We start from the raw sequence: 24,147 nt of genomic DNA on the forward strand, positions 1-24,147 counted from the left end.
ATTTGCTGTTACGTCTCAGCTCTGTGAATTGGGAGTTTTCTAGTCTGGAGGAGTAGCTGGGTGGCTTCTGGCTATTAATCTGCTCACATCACTGTGTGTGTGTGTGTGTGTGTGTGTGTGTGTGTGTGTGTGTGTGTGTGTGTGTGTGTGTGTGTGTGTGTGTGTGTGTGTGTGTGTGTGTGTGTGTGTGTTATGTGTGTTATGTTAACTCACACATAACACACACACACATCTCTTGTTTTTTTTATAGTATGGGACCTTAGTGTCTGTCATGTGTGTATTTATTTGTTTAATTCATCTATCATCTTCACCACAGTCTAACTTACAATCCTACAATCTCTTGAAAAGCAAAGGTTATAGGTTGTTGTAATCTGTTGAAATATACTTACTGCATCACGGATTACCTCACAACTGTTATTAAAATGATATGAGAATTGTTCATAGAATTAAATAGATTTGTCTCAACTTCCTCTGTTCTCCTAGGAACGCGGAACCAAAGACAGGGGAAGTATTTTTCCACACGGACGTATTTCGCTGAAAGCTCTCAGATGTCATCATACGATGCTAGCCGTTAGCTTATTTTCCGTAACATCTGTTAAAGTACTTAGAGAACAATTTCAAATCTACATTCGTCACATTTGTGCGTAGTCGTGTGCTTTTCAATTTAAGATCCCCGCCGTTTGTGAACTCTCACCGAAGCAGCGGTATCGTTTGCTGTTCGCTGCTACTTGTTAGCCAAGTGCTAACAACAGTGAGAGAAACTGCATGCGTCTCTCTTCGCTGTCATTCCAGCGGCAACAGATTGACATCGATTGAGGAGACATTACCAGGTAATTAAGATTTACTTTACAATCATTCAGCACGTTGACAATATAACATCACCACCTTGCTATTGTCACGCTGTAGGTTGTGAGTGGACCATATGCCTGCTAATGTGATGTGTATCAGATGTCGCTAAATTAAAGGTTGTTGTGCGATTTAACAGCACAACTTCATCAAAATAGGACGCAGGAATTATATGGTTACAGATTGAATTGGTTGGCAAACATGAACATGACATCCAGGTCTCACAGTGTGACGTGGACCTGCTCAACATCTGTGACACTGACATCTAACTTGCAACTACTTAAGTTTCACATGTTAGTGTGATAGTGTGCTGCTCACTCCTACGTTTTTTTGTTTTTAATAGTGCATGATAGATGTAAGAGAGGGAGAGAGATTAACTGGGTGACTTGTCTAAATCTAAGTATAAATGTAAAATGGTGACATCATTGTTGTGACTTGGGTCGTTTCGATGACATGGGCATTTTCATAGTGCAGTGACAACAACACATGTAATGTAAAGGTGTTGATAAATGATGTATCCTTCTGACAACAATGCTCGGGTGACTCTATTCCAGTTGTATCCGCTTATTTCCTGTCCTCAGCTGTTTGTATCACTCTCTGAGGCCAAACACCCTCCAACTAAACCCTATCTCTGTCCGTTAGTACCTAGCAGACATCATGGAGCTCCAGGCGGTGCTGATGGCGGCTGGCGGAGGTTCTCGAATGACTGACCTGACCTACAACACTCCCAAAGCGATGCTGCCTGTTGGCAACAAGCCCCTCATGTGGTACCCGCTCAACCTGTTGGAGAGGGTGGGCTTTGAAGGTGAATACTGATACAACTCCTGTTACTACTAGAACAAGTAGAACTATCACTTGTAGCGCTACTGACTAACAACAACTAATTACTGATTACTCATCTCTGTGATCACTACTACTGCCATCACTACTTTTAAATATCTTTTTAATATGGTTGTGGGTTACTTCCAAGTAACGGAAGGAGTGCACTTTATTTAGGTCTATGTTTAATTCCTTTTTGCATTGAAAAATTCAGTTTTGAAGCAGTTTCTTACGGCTTTATAACTTTAAAAGCTTCTTCTGTGGCACACTTAGTTTGAAACCTGTATGAGAGGCTACTCATGTGTAACACTAGAAATATAAATCATCAATTAAAGTGAAGTGAAAACATTAAATGTGTTGCTCAGACTGGCAACTGTTTCTCTTTACTCTTGAGTACAATTTGATCTCATAGTTGACAGTGTTGTGTGTCGCTGTGAGCCGTCTGTGTCTGAGCTGGAACGTCTTACTGGAGCACAGAGGTATTCTTGGTTTCCACATAAAATGGGAAAAAGCAACAATGGAGATTACTTTGCTCGTAAATTAAAATTGCCCATTTGGAAAATCATCAACACAATGCAAACTATGCAAAACTTGATTTTAATGTGGAAAGTGAAAACAATGGCTTGACTCTTACTCATACATAAACACTGTCACTTTGTTGTAATTGGTAGAGGCCAGATTACGTGATTGCATAGAGTAATCTCAGTTAGTGTACCAGCCAGAGAAAACAGAAGAAAACAAGCATGTGATTTCAGAATTTGTTCACATTTACTCCACTTACAGTGCAAATGTAATGCTCAGTATACAGTTAGTTGTAAGGAAATAATCAAAAGATGGATTTAGGATGCTCCGATGTTCAGAATTTCAATCAAAACTCAACCCAACAACGGTCAGATAATGATGAAAACGGTGTAATTGTAATCTTTACTTCCACCCTTGTTTACACGTAGTTACGCTCTAAATATCTAGAAATCTAAGTTTGACGAGAGTATTGAATTTACAACTGGCCTGTGTCCTTTAACGGCACCAGTTTTCTTCACATCATCACCTATTGTGTGACGTGCATTAGCTATTTCAATTTTCACTCCAGACCTTTATTACATTTGGTACAGCGTGGTTCAGAAACTCTGGGCTTATAAAGGGAATTGATGCAGAATGCCCTTGCTTGGCAGTAAACAGAGCAGTTTATTATAAACGCCTGTAGGTCCTCGCTTAAAGAAGCTTAAAGAATAACTACCTTTCTATACATAATCATCCTGTGTGGTCAGGAGTTTTTACTGTGTGCAGCCAGCGAGCCAAAGCCCTGCAATTTGCTTTTAATAGGCTGACACAGCGACGGTGAAGAAAATGCCCGGTAGAAGACGTTTTATGTGGGCAAGGGTAATTAAGGCAGGTGGAGTCTGCCGTGTTTTTGATTTTCCTAATGTCATTACTGACCTTGTAAAAAAAATCTGAGCCGTGGTCTTAGCTGGATTTATGTTGTATGTGCTTGATACTACTGTCACCATGCTAACTGGCTTTGTTTGGACCTGTTTGTGCTTTTTAGAGGTCATTGTGATCACCACCAAAGAGGTCCAGAAAATGATGGGCGCCGACTCCAAAATTAAGCTGGACGTGAAGATGAAACTGGATGTCGTTACCGTCCAAGAAGATGGAGACATGGGCACCGCCGACGCTCTCAGACACATCCAGCAGAAGATCAAGGTATGTAGAGGAATTCGTGTTTAGTATGGTTGTTTTTTCCCCCGACTATAGCGCCTTCTTTGTTTCAGATTTGCCTGTAGTTACGTAAACACGGCTTTAAACGAACCCTGTCTTCATATTAGTGAGGAGCCTTCTTGTGTGGTAGGCAGCCCAACAATACCTTACACACACATCATCATCGATACAAATGCCACTGAGAACAGAGGTTTTGGGCAGCAAAGAGGAAATTCATAGCAGCTGGAAGTTTTTTCTCTCTTTTTTCAAATCGCTCGCTAAATTCCAACAAAACAAGTCAGCTGATGAAAACGTATCCTCCAAAAAGACGAGTGTTTCGGGATGAATATGTCTGTTCTTCTGCACAATGTGGGCACCCTGGGGCTTAAATGGCAAAAGGAGGTCTGAAGGTGAAAAAAAGACAGAAATTGCGAGGGAGGCTTAGGTGGGCGTTCTGTGTACTGCTGGGTGACCACTGATCCGTGCATTTCCTTCCCCAGATGGCCGAGGCAGCTGAAGTGCCTCATTTCACCTTTTTTAAATACACACAAACATGCGCAGACATTGACATGTAGACACGGTATCCCTGACCCTCAACCCTAATTTCCAGACCCCCACCCTGTATCCTGCCCACTGATCCCTCCATCCCTCCCTTCATCCGATTTTTGTCCAAACAGATGAGGTCATAGTTAAGACTCCAACTCCCCCGTGCTGCCAGTTTACCAAGTGTACCATTTGTACTCATCCTGTAGCGAAGCACATCTGTGCAACATTTGTGTTTAGGCATGTCAGGATATATGTACGCAGTGTATATTATATACTTCGAACTGGCCTCCCGTTACTATGAAGACGTCTTTGTATGAAGTTTTGTGTACTTTAGAGCTGGTGATGGATTTCTACTTTTTTTTTTTTTTTACTGTGTGATTATCATTGATTGCTATAGGGTAAGCTTATAGTATTGCTAAATACTGAGGGAACTGAACTTTATACAGAGTAATTACTGTATCCTGTTTGGTTTGACCTCCAAAGTTTTAGTTTAAAAAATCCTCCCTATGTCCCCTCAGGATCATTTACTGTTTAGAGTGAACATCATCCAAAGTGTTTGAAGGCACGAGTCTGCATCTCACGATATTCTTCACTGTAAAGTCAAGCTGCTTTGCTTTAGGAAACACACTTACAAGAGACTTAAAAAGACACTTTTCTTGTGACGAGTCCAGGACTTTGATTTTTCTTTTCAACATTGCTTTTATCGGCCTGAACAGAGCCCTATTACTCAGTTTGCTCACGAGTTCTCATAAATGTATTGTATAAGACCCTCACACACGCACACGCACACACACTATACAGACACACACACACAGAGGCAAACACAAACACTTTACACAGGACGAGCTCCAGCATGCTCCCATTGAGAATAGTCGAGTTCCTAATCCTTCGAGCAGCCAGCTAGATTAGAGGCATTGAGTTACACACACTCACACACTGTAGGGTGATGAGTGAAGCACCGTAACCATGGCCTGCCAAATCCCAGCGCAGAGATCACTCAAACTGTCACACTGATGCATGAGTGCCGTATAGACACACACACACACACACCCGCTCTCATCTCTTTACACAAACACACTCCCATGAGGGGATTTGGTGTAGCCTATCAAACAAAATACTTACAGGAATCGGTGTACATTTGCAGTAAGCAGAGTAAATCATTCCTCCTGCTGATTGAAAAGATAGATTACAGGCAGCATATTTTGTTTTGTTCGGTTTTCAAACAGTGAAGTTTAAAGTCTGACAAGAGTGGATGGATATGCCTGATTATTACTTAGGTCTTTTACAATAAGCCAAAGTAGTGAAAGGAGTGCTTTCCGTGCACTTTTTGCTTTGTATGCTTGAGGCCTCTTTGACGTTTTCTTTATCATTCGGGCTTAATCACCCGGCAGAGTGAGCATACGTGGCTTAGAGGAAGGACGCATACTTCAGAGTTTCTGATTCAAAAGTTCACCTTTGGTCTACATAGGTTGGAGAGCTTGTTAGCCACGGGACAAAAGGCGAGGAGGAGAGAGAGCGAAGGAGAGAACAAGGTCGAGACGAGAGGAGGCTTTTCACGGCGAACACGCTCGGATGAGACGCGGAGGTCGACAATATCCGCCCCACCACACACACGGTCTCTTAACGTTCTCGCTCCCCAAACGTTCCATCTCTTTCCTTCCTCTGGTGATGCTCTTACCTCTGATATACATTAGTCTGGATCTCATTTTCTCTGGGAAGTTGTTAAATCAGGACATGGTTTGGGTGAAGTCCACGTCTATTCAACTTACCCTTTTGCTTTAAGCCAAAAGTGACATTAAAAAATGTTCCACAGTCTGTACTGCAGTCTGCCTTGCTGTTTCGGAGACCAATTAGTCAACCGAGACCAGTTAAGGTTTCAGACGACCAAGTTCCCACAACTCATTGTCTGACCGTCAAGTCATTCATGCTTTGTCCCAACCAACTAAACTCAGTAGGACGGATCAAATGTACCATTTTGGAATTTGCCAACCACCTAAGAAATGAAGACTGAACACAAGCAATCATTTCTGTGCTGTTTCTTCATTTTGTTACGATGGAAAACTGTGAATCAAGATGTATTAATTCAAGGAAAATGTCCATCAAGCTTGACACTCTCTTTGTCGAATGTTTTGGCAATTTCTCGCTGGCTATATACTGAATATTTGGCCTATGTGAGCCTGTGTGCTTTACTAGGTGTGGCTGCCCGGGGTTTTATAGGGGGGTCAGTGAGAGCCAGAGTGACTCAAGTACTCGGACCGCCAACCCAAATCAATGAGTAGAAAATGACTAACAGCTGCCTAATAGGCTTTAAGGCGCTTTCACGCCTATCTGGTTTGGTGCACACCAAGCAAACCTTAGAGAAACTTTGGACCTCTTTGGCAGGTGTGAACCCCGGTCCCCCAAAATAAAGATTGGTGGTTTCGGCATGCTTGCGAGTGAACTCTTGTACGGTTCACTGCAGGCGAGAAATGATTTTTAATGCGATACCTGGAATCAAAGGAAGTATTCTATGGTTTATGCCTCAGTCCAGCAGCCCCAGCGAGCTGTGGGTGCAGTTGGAATGAGGAAGAAATAAAGCATTTACTGGAAATATGGGATGATGACGACAGTAAGGAAGGATTGACGGAACCGCCGCGTTAAAGTTAAAAAGGCTGCGGTCAAGCACAGTTCGATACGCCTCATCGTGAATCCAGCCGATGAGTCAAATAAAAAAGTGATTCAGTGCAACAAAAGGTGGAACTCTGATATGGATTCAGGGTGTGAAAACAGCCTCAGAATGTATGATTGATTCAAGGGATGAAGAAAGAAGGGAATGTCTTTTAAATTCCTGAGTGACAGATGCACAAGAGGGCGACCGTGTAGACTTAAAAGACGTATATATCCTGTCCAATGCTTCACTTTACTCCTTTTATGTGACTGTAAATACACATTCTTCCGATAAGCTCAAACATAACAAGACACTGCCACATACATGCACAAGCAAGGAGGCCATGTCCTTACAACGGGTTGAGATTGTGTAAGCAGTAGTTCTGTGTCAGCCACCGCAGGAACATTTCTGAATGTGTTTTTGTGCGGTGTGTCAGCGTGTGTGTGTGTGTGGTCCTGACCTGTCCAGAGAATCTGGGCTGTTGAAAGGCCAAAGTGTCTGTCTCTCCAGCTGACTCCACTCCGCTGTCGCCTGAATGTGTAAGCACTTTTTTTTTTTTTTTGCCGGTGTGTGCACAAGCATGTGTGTGTGTGTGTGGGAGAGATAAAGGGAGAGGAGTTGAAAGGTCTCAAGAGTGTCGGTGTCAGTCGATCTCCTGCAGACACCTCCGTGCCGTGGCAGCTTCCTGTCGCCAGGTCCAGACCAGGTTATGCACCGAGTTACCTCTAGGTCAACTACACAACCCTTGACCCCCAATGACTCCAGCCCCTCCACACACACACGCGCACACACACAGACGCACACCTTCACCCCCGCAGGACTGTTTTAGTTTGTAGCTCCATGTCAGTAGGTGGCACAGAATGATCACCAGTCACCTGTTGGAGTTGGGAGTGGCTGTTGTTTGTTGTTTTATTCTAGGGATTAAAGATAAAGGCGATGGTGTGTTTGTCTTCCGAATCATAGCAGGAAAGAGTATTTCTCAATCAAATGTTTGGACATGTTGCGCCAACGCTGGAAGAAGTGAATCGGCACATCTGGAGCCTTACAAAGCGTATTTTTGTCCTAAACTTCGCCATTGTTTGATGTATACTTGGGTCTTAATGGTTTAATGCTGTAGATGCCAAATTAAGAATAAGGAAACATCAAGCTGCTTTCCTTTTATCCTTAATACTTACCCCAAACTACTTATTATTCAAGCCATTTTTGAATTAACCGGTAATTTGCTTGTTAGCCAAGAACAGCCTGGTGGTTCTCCTTCCATCCATCCTTTATACTTCCAACTTGCTTTTGTTTTCACTCTGTTGTCCCTCTCTCTTCCCACCCAATGCAGACAGAGAAAAGATGTCTCTCAGTCATTGAGGCAGCTGGTACTAATGGTGGGATTAGCTCAAATGCTGACAGCCCACATCGCATACACCCACGCACACAAACACACACTCGTGAAACACCAGAGGAGGCTAGTTAAAGCGACCGATATAGGCTTTGCTGTCCCTGCCCGCGGCGGTATTGTAAGCGATATTGCGCTGGAATTCACGAGCGGTCTTCTCGTACCTTCCTCAGTTTAGCTAGTCGGGATCACAAAACTAGTCGAGTGATTTTTTTGGGACGTTTAGTTTTTGTTTGTGTTGGTGTGACGGTACGCACACTTTTCACCTCCTTTGTGACTTTCCAGCCTCTCTTCTGTGTGAAACCCGTCGCGTCGTTCAACCGCCGCCGACGTTCACACGAGCTTCACTCTTATATCTCAGGCGAGGCGTGTAATTGGCGAGTCACAAGGCCACGATGCAGCGGGAAAGAAGACACCGTGCTTCTCTCCATAACTGAAACTAAAAGAGCTTCACAGTACAATGCTGCGTGTTAATATTCCTTTTGAAATCTAAGTCAGTAACTGCTGCTGGTTTCATTCGTGACCCGAGTGCTCGCTCTCTCCTCAACTGTGCCAATAAATATTTTTAACACAGAATAGACCCCAGACCTCTCGTCTATCACGAATCCAAACCTAAATACTAACATGTTGCTTCCATGAGGTTCAGTGACATCACTCTGCTCCTAGTTCTTTTGTTTGTATACACTGCTGCACTGCTGTAACACGAGATACACACTGTACACTGGTATTTATATTGCTACATGTTGATCATATTATGATTGTACGACAACACGCACTGCAGCATTTTATAATAAAGCGCAATGATAAACAGAAATGGGAGCCGCTGAAGAGAAACAGACTCGTACAGAAATGGTAAAACAAAACGAGATTTATTACACGCCGTCAGCAAGGTTTACGTCGTCTAAACACAGACCCTACAAATGTGTGTGTGTGCGCGTGAGGGTTTTGACTTATATACAAGCAATGTTCATCATGGAAAAAGTCATCTTTCACTATTCTTCCTTCTGTCTCCCTGTGTGTGTGTCTCTCTTAACGAGTGATGAGAACGACAAAGTTGAAGCTGTCATGTCCCAAGGTGTCCCTGTACTGCGCGTGTGTGTGTGTGTGTGTGTGGGCTGTCTTCACTTTTTAAAACGTAAAATATACTTCATACATTCCCTTTGTCATCCCGACTGTGTTGCTGAAATACGTCCAGCAGTAATCTGTCCTCTGTCACTCTGTTCTTCTAACCTCACTTGTCAGACGGACATCTTGGTGGTGAGTTGTGACTTGATAACAGACGTGGCGCTGCACGAAGTGGTGGATCTGTTCAGGGCCCACAATGCAACACTGGCCATGCTAATGAGCAAAGCCCACGAATTCACCGAGACGGTCCCTGGCCAGAAGGGCAAGAAAAAGACAGGTACATTATAAAAAATACACTATTAATGCCTCTGTTAGCCGTTGAAGTCTTTTATTTTCTGATTAGAGATTAAATGATGTGTCTTTTTCTCCCAGCTGAGCAGAGAGACTTTGTTGGTGTGGGTGAATCAGGGAAGAGGCTGCTGTTTATGGCCAACGAGGCAGATCTAGAGGAGGGGCTATCAATAAGGAGGTCGATCGTTAAGAAGTAAGTCATTTGAAACTATTCTGACAAATCTGGAAATACAAAGTCAACCAAAAGTGTGTGTTTCTACAATTCGATGGAAGTTCCTGGCTACAGTTAATTCACTTAAAATTTGTTGTCACAGGTATCTCCTTCATCTCTCAGTGTGTAAGGTGTGTGTATAGAGGTTTTGGGTACTTTTGGAGGGGGGGATAGTACACATCCTCTGTTCATTCAAGCTGGATCTAGTAGAGCAGATGTTTTGGTTTTTAATTAGAGCAAGTGTGTGTGTTTTAGGTTGTAGTTTCTGTGGTGGGTGTGTAGACTTTGTGACAGGAAGAGGACTCCAGGTAGGTTTTCACTTCGCAGTCCTAAACGGCATGTGTGAGAGCGGGTGTTTTGGGAGCTCGTAAATACTTCATGGAGCCAAAGCCACTGTAAATTCTGGCCAATAAGAGGGGGGGGGGGGGGGGGGGGGGTGAGAGCAGCTGCTCGCATGCTTCCCTGCACAGCAAAATCATCAGCCACACACACACACACACACTCACGCACGCACATGGTCAGCGCGCAGAAATGCTTATATGAACACATACAAACACAAGGGGGACTTTGATGGAGAAAAAACACACATTGTCACAGTGTTATGGAAACATATTGAGCTTACAGCTAAACATTTATGGCTTAGATCGAAAAGAGTCTTAGCCTCTAAATCACCTCTAATCGTTTATACACACACATGCCACACAAGAACACGCAGCACATCTCTTTCAACGTGTTCAAAGTAGAACAGAATAATCTCCAGAAGTTAAGTTTTCCGCCAAATTCCAGATTTCCGAAACCGACCTGCAGGTAGTTATGGCCGACGCGGCTGATTTTTGCGCATCAGTCCCCACCAAAGGTTCCTGATTGATCTGTTATCAACATTTTGTGGCTTGTGACATCTAAAACTGGATATAAACTAAACTGTTGTCCACTTGTGCGTCTGTCCTTATAGCTTCCATTTTGCTGTCTATTCTTCATACCACAACTCCCTTCCCGCAGACTCTTTCCCCCTTTCTCCTTTTCTTTCCACACTGGCGTTGTGTAAGGTCAAAACAAGCTGCACATGTGAGATTGTTCGACCCAGCGAATCGATTAAACGGCGTAAAAGACTCCGGCGGGGGTTCGCCTCGTAAGATACGGCTCCACTTTTCACAGTCCGTTCGGTACAGGCCTGAAAACATGGTCGACGAAATGTTGAAATATGGAATCTAAATCAAAATAGCTGGGACAGCAAAGTTCAGTACAGTACACTCTGTACCTTCTGAAGTTACTACCTAGTGTCTATCCCTCAACATCTAATTATATATATATATTAAAATAATTTCATATATCCTGGGAGCAATCTGACAAACATGGGTGTAAACAGAATCTCCTTGGCGGAAGTTATAACGTCACAAAATACAAGTAAAAGTTAATGATGGAAGAACACATTTGCCAAATTGCACAAGTGTGTTTCAAATAGTTTAACAACTAGTTTCGAAGTACTATTATGAATGGTTGCTCGAGAGTTATTGTAGTTATTGTTGTAGTGTTGTTGCATGTGTCTGGTGCTCTCCCTCTGTGTGCAATTAAAACTTTCTGCAACTCCGACATTCCTGCTCTGGAAACGGTCCTGGCGTGTTGTCGGAGAGCCCGTTCGCAGTTTAGTTTCGTTCCCAGTAGGACGCTAATGTGATACTCGCCGTCTGTTGCCATCGTGGCCAAATGGCAATAAGTTCAACCCACGTTATTGATCTTCTTACAAACGTTTGTTTACTTCTCCAGATATTTTTAGGTCAGAATTGCAGAAGTGTTGGCAAACTTGCGGACCTGATTGCCTCCATGTGCGGCTTTGGTTTCGGCATTTCTGACGTTTCAGCAATCAAACACACTGTAAACTCTATGCTTACAGTGTGAATCTGTGACCTCACGTACTCAGCATGCAGGTAGTTGTGTTGTTAACTGTCACACACGGCCTGCTTTTGGGTTTATAACATTTGAAATAAGTGACCCAGACCAGCAGTTAAGAAGGCTGCATTAGAACAGGGATGTAATCGTATGAGTGCCCTTAATAATGTGTGGAAGTTCTTTGACACCGTTGGCTCTGTTCTGCATTACGAGTCATTCTGCTGCGCTTGAGTCATCGTCCGCTGTGGGTTTTTGGTAGTAACTAAATATAAGACGTAATGCTGCGTGTGGCGGTGTGTCTGGGCGAGAGATGTGACTCCTCTCCCTTTGTGGAGGGTGGAAGTGCAGCGTTCTGCCATTAATCTGAGGGTTGAGTCATCCTCGCCTGCAGAGGCACTAAATTCCAGCAGCCACGGCTACCAGAAGTCACATGATGCCACTTTTGGGAAATGTGAGATGTTTGTTCTGTAGTCGGAGCTGCAGGTTTGTGGGGCAATAGCTTTACACCTCACACAAACATTGCATCACACACACACACACACACACAGCATCTACCAGAAACAAATCCCTTTTGTTTACTTCTTGGAAAAGACTACACTGCGGTATTTAGATATTAGAGTAATAATGTGACTGGTTGCGAGCATGATAAAGAAAGCTTTTATAAATAATGGTGTGTGTGTGTGCTGTGCGCGTGCGCGCGCGTGTGTGCGCGTGCGCGCGCGTGTGTGCGCGTGCGCGCGCGTGTGCGCGCGTGCGTGTGTGTGTGTGTGTCTTTACTGCCCTACAAAAATTAAATTTCTTTCCTAATTTTCCACAGAATTTATATACATTATTATTATTGTATTTCCTCATTTCTACATCAAAATTGTAGAAGTTACTAATACAGGTGCATCTCAATAAATTAGAATATCCTGAAAAAGTTAGTTTATTTCAGTAATTCAAGAAGTGAAATATTATAGATTCATTACACACAAAGTGGACTATTTCAAGCCTTTGTTGTTTTACTTAAGATGATTATGGCTTACAGCTCTCAGAAATGTTGAATATTGTGAGAAAGTCTAATATTGTAGCCTCACTGTGTCTCACTCTGATCAGCTCATTAACTCAAATCACCTACTGAGGTTTCCTGAGCCTTTAACTTGTCTCAGTCTGGTTCAGTAGGCGGCACAACATGGGGAAGACTATGATATTCTAATCTAATGTTGATGTTTGTTATGTATCTTTACAAACAGCTGGCACCTTAGTACTTTGCTATGAAGTCAACTGTTATTAAGTTGTGGGTTGACTTTAAATTACTTTGTACTATTAAACACATGCAGATATGGAAGAAAAGCCTGAATTCCTGTGCAGGCATCCCTCCTGCCTGTTTTTCACTAAGCTGCCCCACCTGTTCCTACTGTCTTTCTCTCTCTCTCACACACGCACACACACAGACACACGCACACCTCGTCACAGCCCAGTTATACCTGCATCTCTTTCCTGCCTGGTCGCCAAGTGCTTAAGGGGTGATGTCACATGCTGGGTGTTCCCGAAAATTCCACTCGAGACCCACGATAAACACACACATGTACGGAGACAAACACACACCTGGGAAATGTTGCGTGAAAAAATACATTTGACAAACACCCGCCGAGCGTGCCTGCGTGTGTGCGTGCCCTTGTGTTTTCATGCTTTTGGATGAAATACCTTCACACGCACAAGGTTTGATTTATAGCTTTCAGCATCTGGCTGTAAAATATGTGTTACCATCCACTCCACCTGAACAGATCGACTAAAAACCCGGGCCAAGAGAGGGAGAGTTGAAAGGAAAATGTCGAAAAAGACAATTTGATTAATGATAATTTGACGATTAGTGCCTTGGATGGAGAAAAGTGAGTTTAAAGCTGTTATTTTGTCATGGCAAGCTTAATTTTCTGCTTAAAGAAATGCTCCACAGCTTTGACTATGATGAATATTATATCAACCCTGAATATTTTGGATACTTGTAAAAGCAAAATGACTCAAATACCTTAGCTTTGTCGAATAAAACATTTGTCTCCTCATGAGCTTGACTGTAAGGAGCAGTAAACATATCACCTCTAATAACAGAGGGGAGAGTTGTTGTAGTTTGTTCTATGTTTAGCTTAAACTGACAAAGATCTGCAAACTCCCTGCTGTTTTATGTTTTTAGCGATTGAATAAGTCTCAATGTGGGATAATAAATCAACTTGCCGAGAATCGAAAACACTGAACTTCGTGTCTGTTTTCGTTTCTCCAAAAGCTACGTTATTGTTGCCTTATTAATGAGGCGCAGAGTTTTCAAACCATCAACATTTGCACTTTACCTCTTAAACAATACAGCGCTGAGAATCGTTTAGCTGTAATGTAAAGTGTGTGTGACGGGTGTTAAATAGTAAAGCACAGCAGTAACTTTGTAAGGAACGATGCACCCTGTAGCTCGCCTAATGTAGTGATCGAGAGGGCCGAGGAAGAGGAGGATAGCTAGACAGCGGTGATGAAGGGGTGACGGTGGATTTGTTTATAGAAACATGGAGGATGAAATGGTTTTCTTTGGCTCTCGCTTCGTAAATGTCACATTTTCAAACACAACTTTTCTTTTTCTGGTTTCCCTCCCCTTCAGGCCTCTCCGTGTGTGTGAATGAGTGAATGCACGAGTGAGTGTGTGTGTGTGCGCGGATGAGGCCCCCGGTCAACATAAACCTGTCTCATGGCAGCAGCTCTGTGGGGTCACATGTACGGTAGCTGGCGGAGGACAATAGACAGATGTCACTTTTCTCTGTGGACGTTTATGTTCGCCTCTGGCCGTGTCTGGCTTTCATCACATGTTCCTGTCCTGTGTGCAGTGAAGAGGGAAATTAAAAGGGCTTTGAGTAAACGAGAAGCAAACATGAAACATAAAACAGCATGCGACAGAAGGAATCAAAGCCAATGTTGCTCCTAAAGGCAGAATCGAGCTGTTTCTCGTGATTTAGCCATATTTCTGATCTGAGCACGGCAGAGATCTTCCATCTGCTCTGGAAGCTGCTACAGAGAATAAACTGACCATCATTTTAACCCCTCTCTCTCTCTCTTTCTCTCACTCTCACTCTCTCAGACATCCCAGGATGCACATTAAAACAGGCCTGGTTGACGCTCACCTCTACTGTCTGAAAAAAGCCGTGGTGGACTTCCTCAGTGAAAACAAGTGAGTTTGGGACTCTGATTCACAACCAATAAACTGTGGAAAGCATGCACACACACATATACACACACACACACACACACACACACACACACACACACACACACACACACACACACACACACACTACCACACACACACACACACACACACACACACACAGTCAACACGTGAACCTGCAGTCAGAGGCACGAACTGGCATTCTTAATCTGTGGCGAGTGTTAAACATGGTTCCATGGTGTGTAAGGCTTTGAAAGGTCCTGTTAGCAGAGTATTCTAGCAAGGTGTTAATTTGTTTTACTATGTGCCACTGAGACAGGCTGTTAGGCCTTTAGCCCGCCGTAGTGATGCAGTGTCACAACCAGCCAGGCTCGGGGGACGGATTGTTTCCACCGTCTAAAAAAGGTTTTCACTAATAACTAGTATTAGTAATGACTAAGAGGTTTCAGATTTTGTATATTAAATCCTTAAAATCCATGTAATGTCTATAAAACTCTGCCCTCTCCTGCTGACCTGAAATAACACCATGGCAGCGAACAGCACAGCGTCGAAACTTCAGTGAAACTTCAGATGATTTGCCAGGGAAACCTTCAGCATATTTGATAACAGGACTGCATCCAGACGTCTTCCCAGACACGGTTACGAGCTCGGAGCAGCGGGGCGCCGACTGTGGCACAGCAGGGCGGGGATGAGACCCTGCACATTCTGGAAATTTGTCTGGGATTTTGTTTACAACTCGTCTCATTGCGTAGTAGAGCGCCGGGCTTTAGGTTATTGGTACAAGCACGTAAACGTACTGTATATGTGTATATGCAGATCTGGCCTGACTGTGTTCCATCCCTCCACCATAGCAGAATATGTCCGACGTGCACACTTAAAACGTAATAATCCAATGTTATGACGCCGTTACAAATCTTACTTCATTACATCACACCCACACCCCCCCCCCCCACCGCCGCATATCATCTCTCCTTTAAGTTGACTCACTTCTCTCTTCAGTTCGGCTTCTTTTCTTGCACTTCCTTTTCACATCTCTCCCTCGCTCGTCGAGAGAAATGGACAGAGTAACTGTTGTTTTTCTCCCGTTATTCAGATGGAAATTCTAATCTCCCCTTAAAAAGCAAGTGAAAAGGGGAAGTGAAGGGGGGGAGGGGGGTGGAGACTGAGCAAAGAGCAGGAAAAATAAATGAAGATGGGGAAATTACCTCTGGTTTAACGCTGTGGTTTTGCTTTATTGTGGAAGAAAACAAGGCACTGATTATCAATTCCTAATTTTGTAACATTGTTACATTGCTCATTATGCATAGGACATTTGCTGATTCTCTTAATTGGTTCCTGCTGGCTTTGTTGTCATTCTACTCTAAAGTAAAAGTAATACAGAGGCATACGTTCATATTCTGCCTTCAGGATGTCTGTATATTCAAGTGTGTGTAAAAGTGTGTGTGTAAACATACCGGCTGACTATTCAGGGTTTGAGGGTTTTGCTTTCTTCCTCTTTCGTCTCAGGTTCATCTCATCGATCCGTGGTGAGCTGGTGCCGTATTTGGTCAGGAAGCAGTTCTCCACAGCGCTCAACAGTCAGAAACTCAAAGACGACGTGGAGGATCAGAGCGAGAAAAATAATGACGGCCACCTCAACCTTGGTCAGCTTCAAACACACATCCACACCTTTACGCTCTCTCTCAGAATCACATATTTTATATAGGTTATATATAGGTTGTTATACAGCAGGAACACAGGCGTCAGCAGCAACAGTACGGCCACATTTAGACTTTATGAAAACTCTGCCATAGTAGTAGTAGTTATGAGCAGAAGTTGGTAAGAGTGGAATGGATGTAATTGCCTTTACATACAAACAGAAAATCCCCTCAAACTTGCGGCTCCGTGTCCCCTTCCCGTCTCTCCTCTGTCCAGACCTCCACATCTCATCTCCGGACGATTCCCTCCTCCAACTGGCCCAGGAGCGCTCCTGCTGGAACGACCACCACGGCGACATGAGCGAGGCGTACCACGGGGGCCGACTGCGCTGCTACGTCCACATCATGGACGAGGGCCTGTGCTACCGCGTCAACACCCTCGCCGCTTACATCGAGGCGAACCGACTGGTGAGTGGGACTCCGTCAGACTTCAACCGGACATCGCCCTTTGTAAACACAAGCGCAAACGTGTGTATTCCGTTTTCTCCATCTTGTGTGATACGCTCATTCGCCAAGATGGCTTGTGGGATGCAACTACTGCTCGCTGCTTCAGTGAACCTTCAAATGAATCATTAAACGTTTTATCTAAACATCATTTTATTATCTTGTTGGCTCTTGCTCCCCCCCTCCCCCTTCTTCTGCTCTATCCTCCCTAAAGGCCCCAAAGCTGTGTGAGGAGCCAGCGGTCCACCCATCTGCTGTCATTTCTGAGAGATGTCAGGTGAGGATGAAGCATCGGTTCTCGGAAGCAGGATCCCAGTCTTTGTAGAGCATTTTCCTCCACAGTGTTTGAAAAGATCGTAAACAGCCGCTGCTATATTTGATGACAAAAACATGCTAACCTCTCTTGGTAATTAATCTGGATAAAACCCGATTACTGTCCAAACCAAAGTGAAAATAACAGCTGTGTTAATATTGCAAATGTCAAAAATGCTACTCTGAGCGTTCTTGTTATGCTAGGTTAGTAGTGGTTAGTATCCCTCCACAATTTTAATAGTATTTATTTTGTTTTTTGCTAGATTGCCCTTATTCATCAGGGCTCACTCAAATCCCATCTATCTCATGTAATCTTCATCATCATCACAACAGAGTGTCTTTGTATTCCTGCCTGAGTTATTCTTTCTGTTTGTGTGTGTGTGTGTTTGCGTGTGTGTCCGCGTGCGTGTGCGTGCGTGTGCGTGTGTGTGTGTCACGCAGATGGGATCAGACAGTATGATCGGAGCACTTTGCCAGGTAGCAGATAAGACGTCTATAAAGCGATCCACCCTCGGAAACACCACCACTGTGAAAGAGAAGGTCAAAGTCACCAACTCAATCATCATGCACGGGGTTACCATCGAGGAGGGGTGAGGACCCACACACACGCACACACACACGCACACACACACTGGAACACCCTCAAGATGTTCAATTGTAAATTCATTGTACCTGCATGCCATTTTTCCGAATGTAAGTTTCAATCCTCAGATTCGAATTTCTTTGTAGGATATTTTGGTAAACAAAGATTTGGTCATTTGTCTGTGTGGGTGTGGGGATGTGGGTGTGTGTTGGGATGTGTGTTGGGATGTGTGTGTGTGTGTGTGTGTGTGTTGATGGGAGGTAACGTTTTTTGTTTTCTGTGCTCGGTGGGGTCAAACAGGGACCTCTGAGGTAACAATGCATCTATTGGTGTGCAACCAGCCAGAGATCAGCTCCAAACAAACACATAGCCGCTCAACTGAAACACACAACATCCACATATTATATGGATGTTGGATATACACATTGTTCCCACTGGTTATGGAATTTGCAGATACCACGTGGTTCTCAAAAGTGTGTTCCAGTTGGTCTCTCGTAGTACTTGGGGTCAATAAATGAATATATGTCGCAGATATTTGAATCCCTACGTCATGACTTCAGTTTCAGAGCCCGAAAAACTCGAGCAGCCTCTTTATTGTTCATTTGGTTTGGTCTCCACTGTAGCCGGTAGCATAAGTGGGTGAAATTGACTGCTTTTTCGCCAAATGAAGCGTAAAGCGGAGTCCCCCCCTCTCAGTCAGCACTCGTTGGGCGAGAGGGCTACTGTAGAATTACCATGTAGATTGATCTGCTCCGTCCCTTCGCCCCCGGGCTGCAGTGGAAAGAGGCGCTCATCTTGGCCCCTGGTCTGGATTTTAATGCACTCATTCACAGGCTCCCTCTTTTTTCTCTCCATCAAGGCCTCAACACCATCTCACTCTCTCTCTCTCTACCTCTCCCACTGTCTCTGTCCCTCTCTCTCGCTCCCTCTCTGTGTCTTCTTAAGCCTTTCAGGGACCCCAGCCAGCCAGCATGGGGACCCTCATCATGCCCGTGTAGGTGCATTCACAAAGGCATGAAAGAATGAGAGAGGGAGAAGGGAGAAGGAAAGAAAAAGAGAGAGAGAGAGAGAGAGAGAGAGGAGCGAGTGGAAGGCAAGCCCGCGCGGAAGAAAGAAATTGCAATTCTTTCTTTCCTTTCTTTGAGGGCCCTAAAGAAGGAAGGGGAAAGAGGGAAAGAAAGAGCCAGTATGAAGGGATTAGCAGACCCCGGCCATGTCGCAGAAACCCCTCGCATTTCTGCCTCCTTTGTTTGGAGCTGACCAGAGCTTGTTGACAAAGCGCCGCATGTTTGGGAAGGGGGATAGCCGGGGTCAACTTTACAGGGGGAGGGGGGGGAGGTGGGGGGTGGCACAGGAGGTGGGGGGTTGACGTGTGTGTGTGTGTGTGTGTGTTCGTGTATGTGAGAGCGATGGAAGATGGGGTGGGTGGGGGGAGGAGGGGGGGGTCATGGCAAGGAGGAGCCCTGGTGTTAGTAATTAGTGGTGTTTCAGCTACAAGGCTTCTTTGGTGGTCTCTCTCTCTCGCTCACTTGCTCTCTCTCTCTCTCTCTCGCTCTCTCTCTCTAATGTTACAAAACTCTGAATATCTGAATCTTGTAATCTCTCATTACTTACTACCGCCACCTCCTAGGCAGTCATTTACACACACACACACACGTACACGTACATGCGCACACATGCACACACATGCGCACACACACACACACACTCTTTTCTCCCTCTCCCTGCAGCCCTAACCACCTGAATAGAATGGGCCAATACAAACCTGCCTGTGTGAGGTGTAGAGGTTCCAAGTGTGTGTGCGTCACTGCCCGGGCAAGACCAACATGTGTTCTCCGCTGGTCTCCCCAAGCTACTGAAAGACACACACACTCTCTTTCTCCCTGGCTCTCTCTTACATACACACATACGCGAATGCATACACGTCCTCCATGGCTACTCGGCGCTGGACGCACAAAACCATCTGTGTGTGCCGTCCAAGAATTTTATGGTGATGGTTTGGCTGGATGTAGGTTTGCATGGTGGGTTGGCATTGCCAGCCCAGGTGGGACCTATAACACAGTGCCAATAACATCTCCACACACACACACACACACACACATGCATGCACACACGCCTTCACACACACACACGCACACACACAGGCTGTGTGGACTGTTGTTCTTTAATATATATGGTAATGTCATTACATTCAGCTGATGGGACATCTGCCGTCGCAAAGGTTGCAGGTTAGATTCTTGAGAGCAGGTGGGATGAGCCTCGATGTGGGAAACGAGCTGAATATCCCCACTGTCAGTTGGACCTCCAGCGTGGCACACACACACACACAACTGCTCAAGTGGAGATCCTCAGTGGACAACAGTGGAAGAATGTGGCAATACTGGGCAACTCCCAGTTTGAATGTTCTTAGCTGTGTGTGTGTCTGTGTCTGAACCATAAATGTGTTCTAACCTCTTACGGGCACTGCAAAGCCAACGGCAAAGTTGGAAAATACCAAATCTATCCCAGCAAAATATGAATCTTTCATGACTTGACTTTGTGAATGATGGGTTGGTACCAGAAATGAGTCCCTGGCAGATGCTGCCATGGCAACAATCATTCCAAATGTATCAATCTAAGGTTCCAGCGGTGCTGAAAAGGAGGAATTTTATAATTCATCATTTTTGAGTTCCCTGAGTGAAATGTGATCGTCCTTTACAGTCAGTACACTTGCCCTTTAGCATATAATAGGAATGAGATTAATGTAGTGTGTGTGTGTGTGTGTGTGTGTGTGTGTGTGTGTGTGTGTGTGTGTGTGTGTGTGTGTGTGTGTGTGTTTCATCTCCAGGTGTAATATCCATGGCAGCGTGATCTGCAGTAACGCGGTAATCGGCAGAGGGGCGGACCTAAAATACTGTCTGGTGGGCAACGGACAACGTATCGAACCCGAAGGTGAGAATGAGAATGCTGACAAATGAAGGGAGGAGCACACGGTGGACAAAATAACAACAACAACAACACGCGTTTAACGGCTCTGATTTGTGTAACACCGTTACAATGTTGATGCTTGTTTTCATTAGATAATGTCATAGAGTAATGCATTCTTAACAGAGTTGTTATTTTGTCCACCCTCTTGCAATTCTCTCACGCTGCCACTGAGTTGATTATGTTGTAATGTTTGTGTGTGGTAACCGTGTGTGTGTGCGCCAAGTGTTGTAGCCAAGGAGGAACGTTTCTTAATTCTAAAGTCTGCGTGATAGAGAGATTTGTCAGATTTTTTTTTTTTATTTATTTCCTTAATCCTCTTGTCCCCAGAGGTAGCTGTGTGTGTGTGTGTGTGTGTGTGTGTGTGTGTGTGTGTGTGTGTGTGTGTGTGTGTGTGTGTGTGTGTGTGTGTGTGTGTGTGTGTGTGTGTGTGTGTGTGTGTGTGTGTGTGTGTGTGTGTGTGTGTGTGTGTGTGTGTCACATTGATGGAGAGGTTAGAGAGCAGGGCCAGAACAGGACCACCCGGAATTCAACACCAGCAGCCTCCAGCCACATCCAATGCGCGCTCACACACACACATACACATAGGGAGACAGAGACACACACATATATTGGAAGAGAGGGAGCAAGTTCGGCTACCAGACTGAGCAGCCTAATTGAGTGAACAACAGGCCGCTTTAAGTAACAACAGCGTGAATTTGAGCTAAAGCAGCCGAAAACGATAGAAACGTTTCAGACAATGTTTCCTCCACATCCTGTCCGTGTGTCATCACTGAAACATTTGATCACGAGTTTGGATTCATTTTTTTTTTACTCATATTAACATAAATGCGTTATTGTTTAACAGACAATATAGCCAAAAAGTTTCTTTCTCCGTGGGCGAGTGACACGCTCATATAGACGACGTCATGAGGAAAGCAATGGGGAGTCTTGTGATAATAATAATAATAAAATGATGAAACCATTCTCTTTTATATTGTATAGTTTAAAAAAATATAGTATTCTCTTTTGCCACCAAGCTTGTTGGCTAGACGGAAGACTGTTAAAGACATTACACACCCCTTCTACTTCTCTAGCTCTTTGCAGCTATGGACCACCCTGACAGCTATCTACACACACACACACACACACACACACACACACACACACACACACACACACACACACACACACACACACACACACACACACACACACACACACACACACACGTCTGTCAGGTGTTGATATTGAAAAGATACATACCTCTCCACTGGGTGCTTTCACAAATATACACACACACGCAGGCATTCGCACAAAGGATAGACAGACAGAGGGGATTCTTATATCCAGATACACACCGAGTCTCTCCCTCACCGGGTCAGATACTGGACGTTAAGCTCGAACTCTGGTCAATAAGCGTTCAAAATGAGCTTGAGGAGGTATTTTCAAGATTAGGCTGTCGATATTGATGCAACATGCACTTTGTACATCACTGGCCCAGCAGAAGAAGAAGAGAACATTAAAACCTCTAGTACATCTTAAAACATTTAAACACAAGTTACTGCCAAATCTAAGTAACCTTCGTTACCCCCCCCCCCCCCTCCCAATCTTCTTCTTCTTTCCACTCCTGCTGTCCCATGCTCCATTTCTCCTCTCCTCCGCACGGTGGAGGATAAGCTGGTTCTCTGTGGCAGATTCCTTCTCACTAAAACCTGTCTGTGTGGATGGAACATTAATCAGTTCCGCCACCGTTTGCTTTGGATCAGCACTGCTGCTTGGGGATGCAGGGGATGTAAGGAGTACAGGCTGCTCCCCTCATGTCGAACTGGCGTGGGGTTGAGAGATAGAGGGAGAGAAGGAAAGAGAGAGAGAGAGAGAATGCTGGCAGACTTGGTTTCAAACGCCATCTTTTTCTTTTCATAAGGTTCAGGTGGCGGTCAGGGTGACCTAAGTCTTACCACACCAACGATTTCTAGACTGATCTGGAATTAAAGGACCATACCGGCGGTTTTAGCCCATTAACTAAAAGTGCAGATGTTTTACTTCTTTCCCAACCATTTTCCAAAGCCAGACCATCTCCAGTCCAGGCAAGCCATTCGTTTCATCGTTGTGTCAAAACTCACAAGATCGATGATTGTTTTTTCGGTCAACTTTCATCGTTGCCAGCCTGCGTTAATGCATTTGTGAGAAGCATTAGAGAACTCCTCGTTGATGCGTTCAAAGAAACTCCCAACCTCCAGCGGTTGAGCGTCTGCCAAACGCCAACGTCCCAACGTAAAAAATCTACCCGAGTCGTAATTTTCACAACTCAGATATGAAGATTATTGTTTGTCTTCTGTCTGTGATTTCCTGACAGCACAGTTTATGAGCGCGATGTCGTTTGGCAGCCAACCTTCCGATGTTGGATATCATGATACACTTAGTTGGCAGTAGAGTCGGTTGCCAAAACCACTGGTATGGTCCCTAAGGTGTTTAACCCCAGCGTAGATTAATGTATAATAATAGTGTATACATCATGTTGCTAAAATGTAAACTTGACACACCACAGCAGGAGATACCTTCAGAAAGTATTAATTTTACAGCCATTAATGTCGACTACTGTGTATATGTTGTATATGTGTATGATTTAATGGCAGGATTTGAATCCATTGTTGCTTTTTAGTCCCAATATGTTTGATGAAATGTTTGGTATTTGGATATATCTCCTTCATTTCTGTCTAAGAACATCGTGACTAAGAGACCAGATGACTTTTAGTGTCACTTTAGTGTCAGTTGGGGTACTTCAAAAACTCAGGGTGTGCGATTAAATTCTGCTCAGATCGAAGCAATAGATGTGTTTTTTACTATGTAAACACCATAATCCAGATGTACTCCAGGTAACATTCACTTTTAGAGAGCATTCTAAGACAATGACTATCTTTGTGTTAAATGTGTGTTATTTGTTTTTTCTCCTGTAGCTGAGAGGACAAATGAGGTCATTGTCGGAATGGACCAGCTGATGGAGATCTAGCGCCTCATTAACCGTTGGAGAGCTGAAAACACGGAAGACAACGAAAACCACAAGCTGACCGGCCAGTTAAAAGCTTTGATGCCATTTGACCGTCTCACTCGCTTCCCATAGACTTTTTTTTCTATATTGTGCCCAAATAAAGTCTGTTCAAAATCCCATCAATCAGCTGTTTTGTCTTAATCAGTTTTATGTTAGTGGGAAAATCTATTATATTACAAAAGCAACAGGCAAAGTTTCATATCAGGTGTCCTTTGACTGTCAGATTAAAGGGCCGGTGTTAGTCTTCTCGTCACCACACCGGCTATTATGGAAGTGGTTCTGTGTCATAACAGCAGCACTCAATTATTTAACTTCTCAGTGTTGGAGGGGGAGGAGTCTGGCCTCGCACAATGCGCTTATGTGTGTTTACACGTGCGTACCGAGCAGCCGTGAAGATCAGGGACTGGGAGAAAAATCGGTGGGAGGAGTGACCACAATGGCGTGGGGGGGTTAAGTTTATTTGTACACAAAATTGGTG

General features: G+C 44.3%; 1 protein-coding gene across 1 annotated transcript; it reads left to right on the plus strand.

The window, feature by feature from the left end:
- The first annotated feature begins 511 nt into the window (after positions 1-511).
- On the plus strand, positions 512-23,792 carry eif2b3 (eukaryotic translation initiation factor 2B, subunit 3 gamma). Its single transcript, XM_076144838.1, has 12 exons — positions 512-830; positions 1,489-1,651; positions 3,212-3,369; positions 9,186-9,345; positions 9,441-9,552; positions 14,552-14,641; positions 16,145-16,281; positions 16,553-16,743; positions 16,994-17,056; positions 17,533-17,681; positions 20,502-20,605; positions 23,578-23,792. Exons 2-12 carry the CDS (start codon positions 1,504-1,506, stop codon positions 23,628-23,630), a joined length of 1,365 nt encoding a protein of 454 aa, XP_076000953.1. The 5' UTR covers positions 512-830; positions 1,489-1,503; the 3' UTR covers positions 23,631-23,792.
- Positions 23,793-24,147: the final 355 nt, after the last annotated feature.

The sequence above is a fragment of the Genypterus blacodes genome, unplaced genomic scaffold (genome assembly GCF_046128005.1).
Source record: "Genypterus blacodes isolate CSIRO-AG114 ecotype Tasmania unplaced genomic scaffold, CSIRO-AGI_Gbla_v1 ptg000029l_1, whole genome shotgun sequence".
NCBI classification, from domain to species: domain Eukaryota; kingdom Metazoa; phylum Chordata; class Actinopteri; order Ophidiiformes; family Ophidiidae; genus Genypterus; species Genypterus blacodes.

Bases quoted from the DNA above. Each gene is read 5' to 3' on its own strand.
- eif2b3 (XM_076144838.1), top strand. From the start codon at position 1,504: ATGGAGCTCCAGGCGGTGCTGATGGCGGCTGGCGGAGGTTCTCGAATG. The intron at 1,652-3,211 runs GTGAATACTGAT...TGTGCTTTTTAG, and splicing joins GGAGAGGGTGGGCTTTGAAG to AGGTCATTGTGATCACCACC. The intron at 9,346-9,440 runs GTACATTATAAA...TTTTTCTCCCAG, and splicing joins GAAGGGCAAGAAAAAGACAG to CTGAGCAGAGAGACTTTGTT.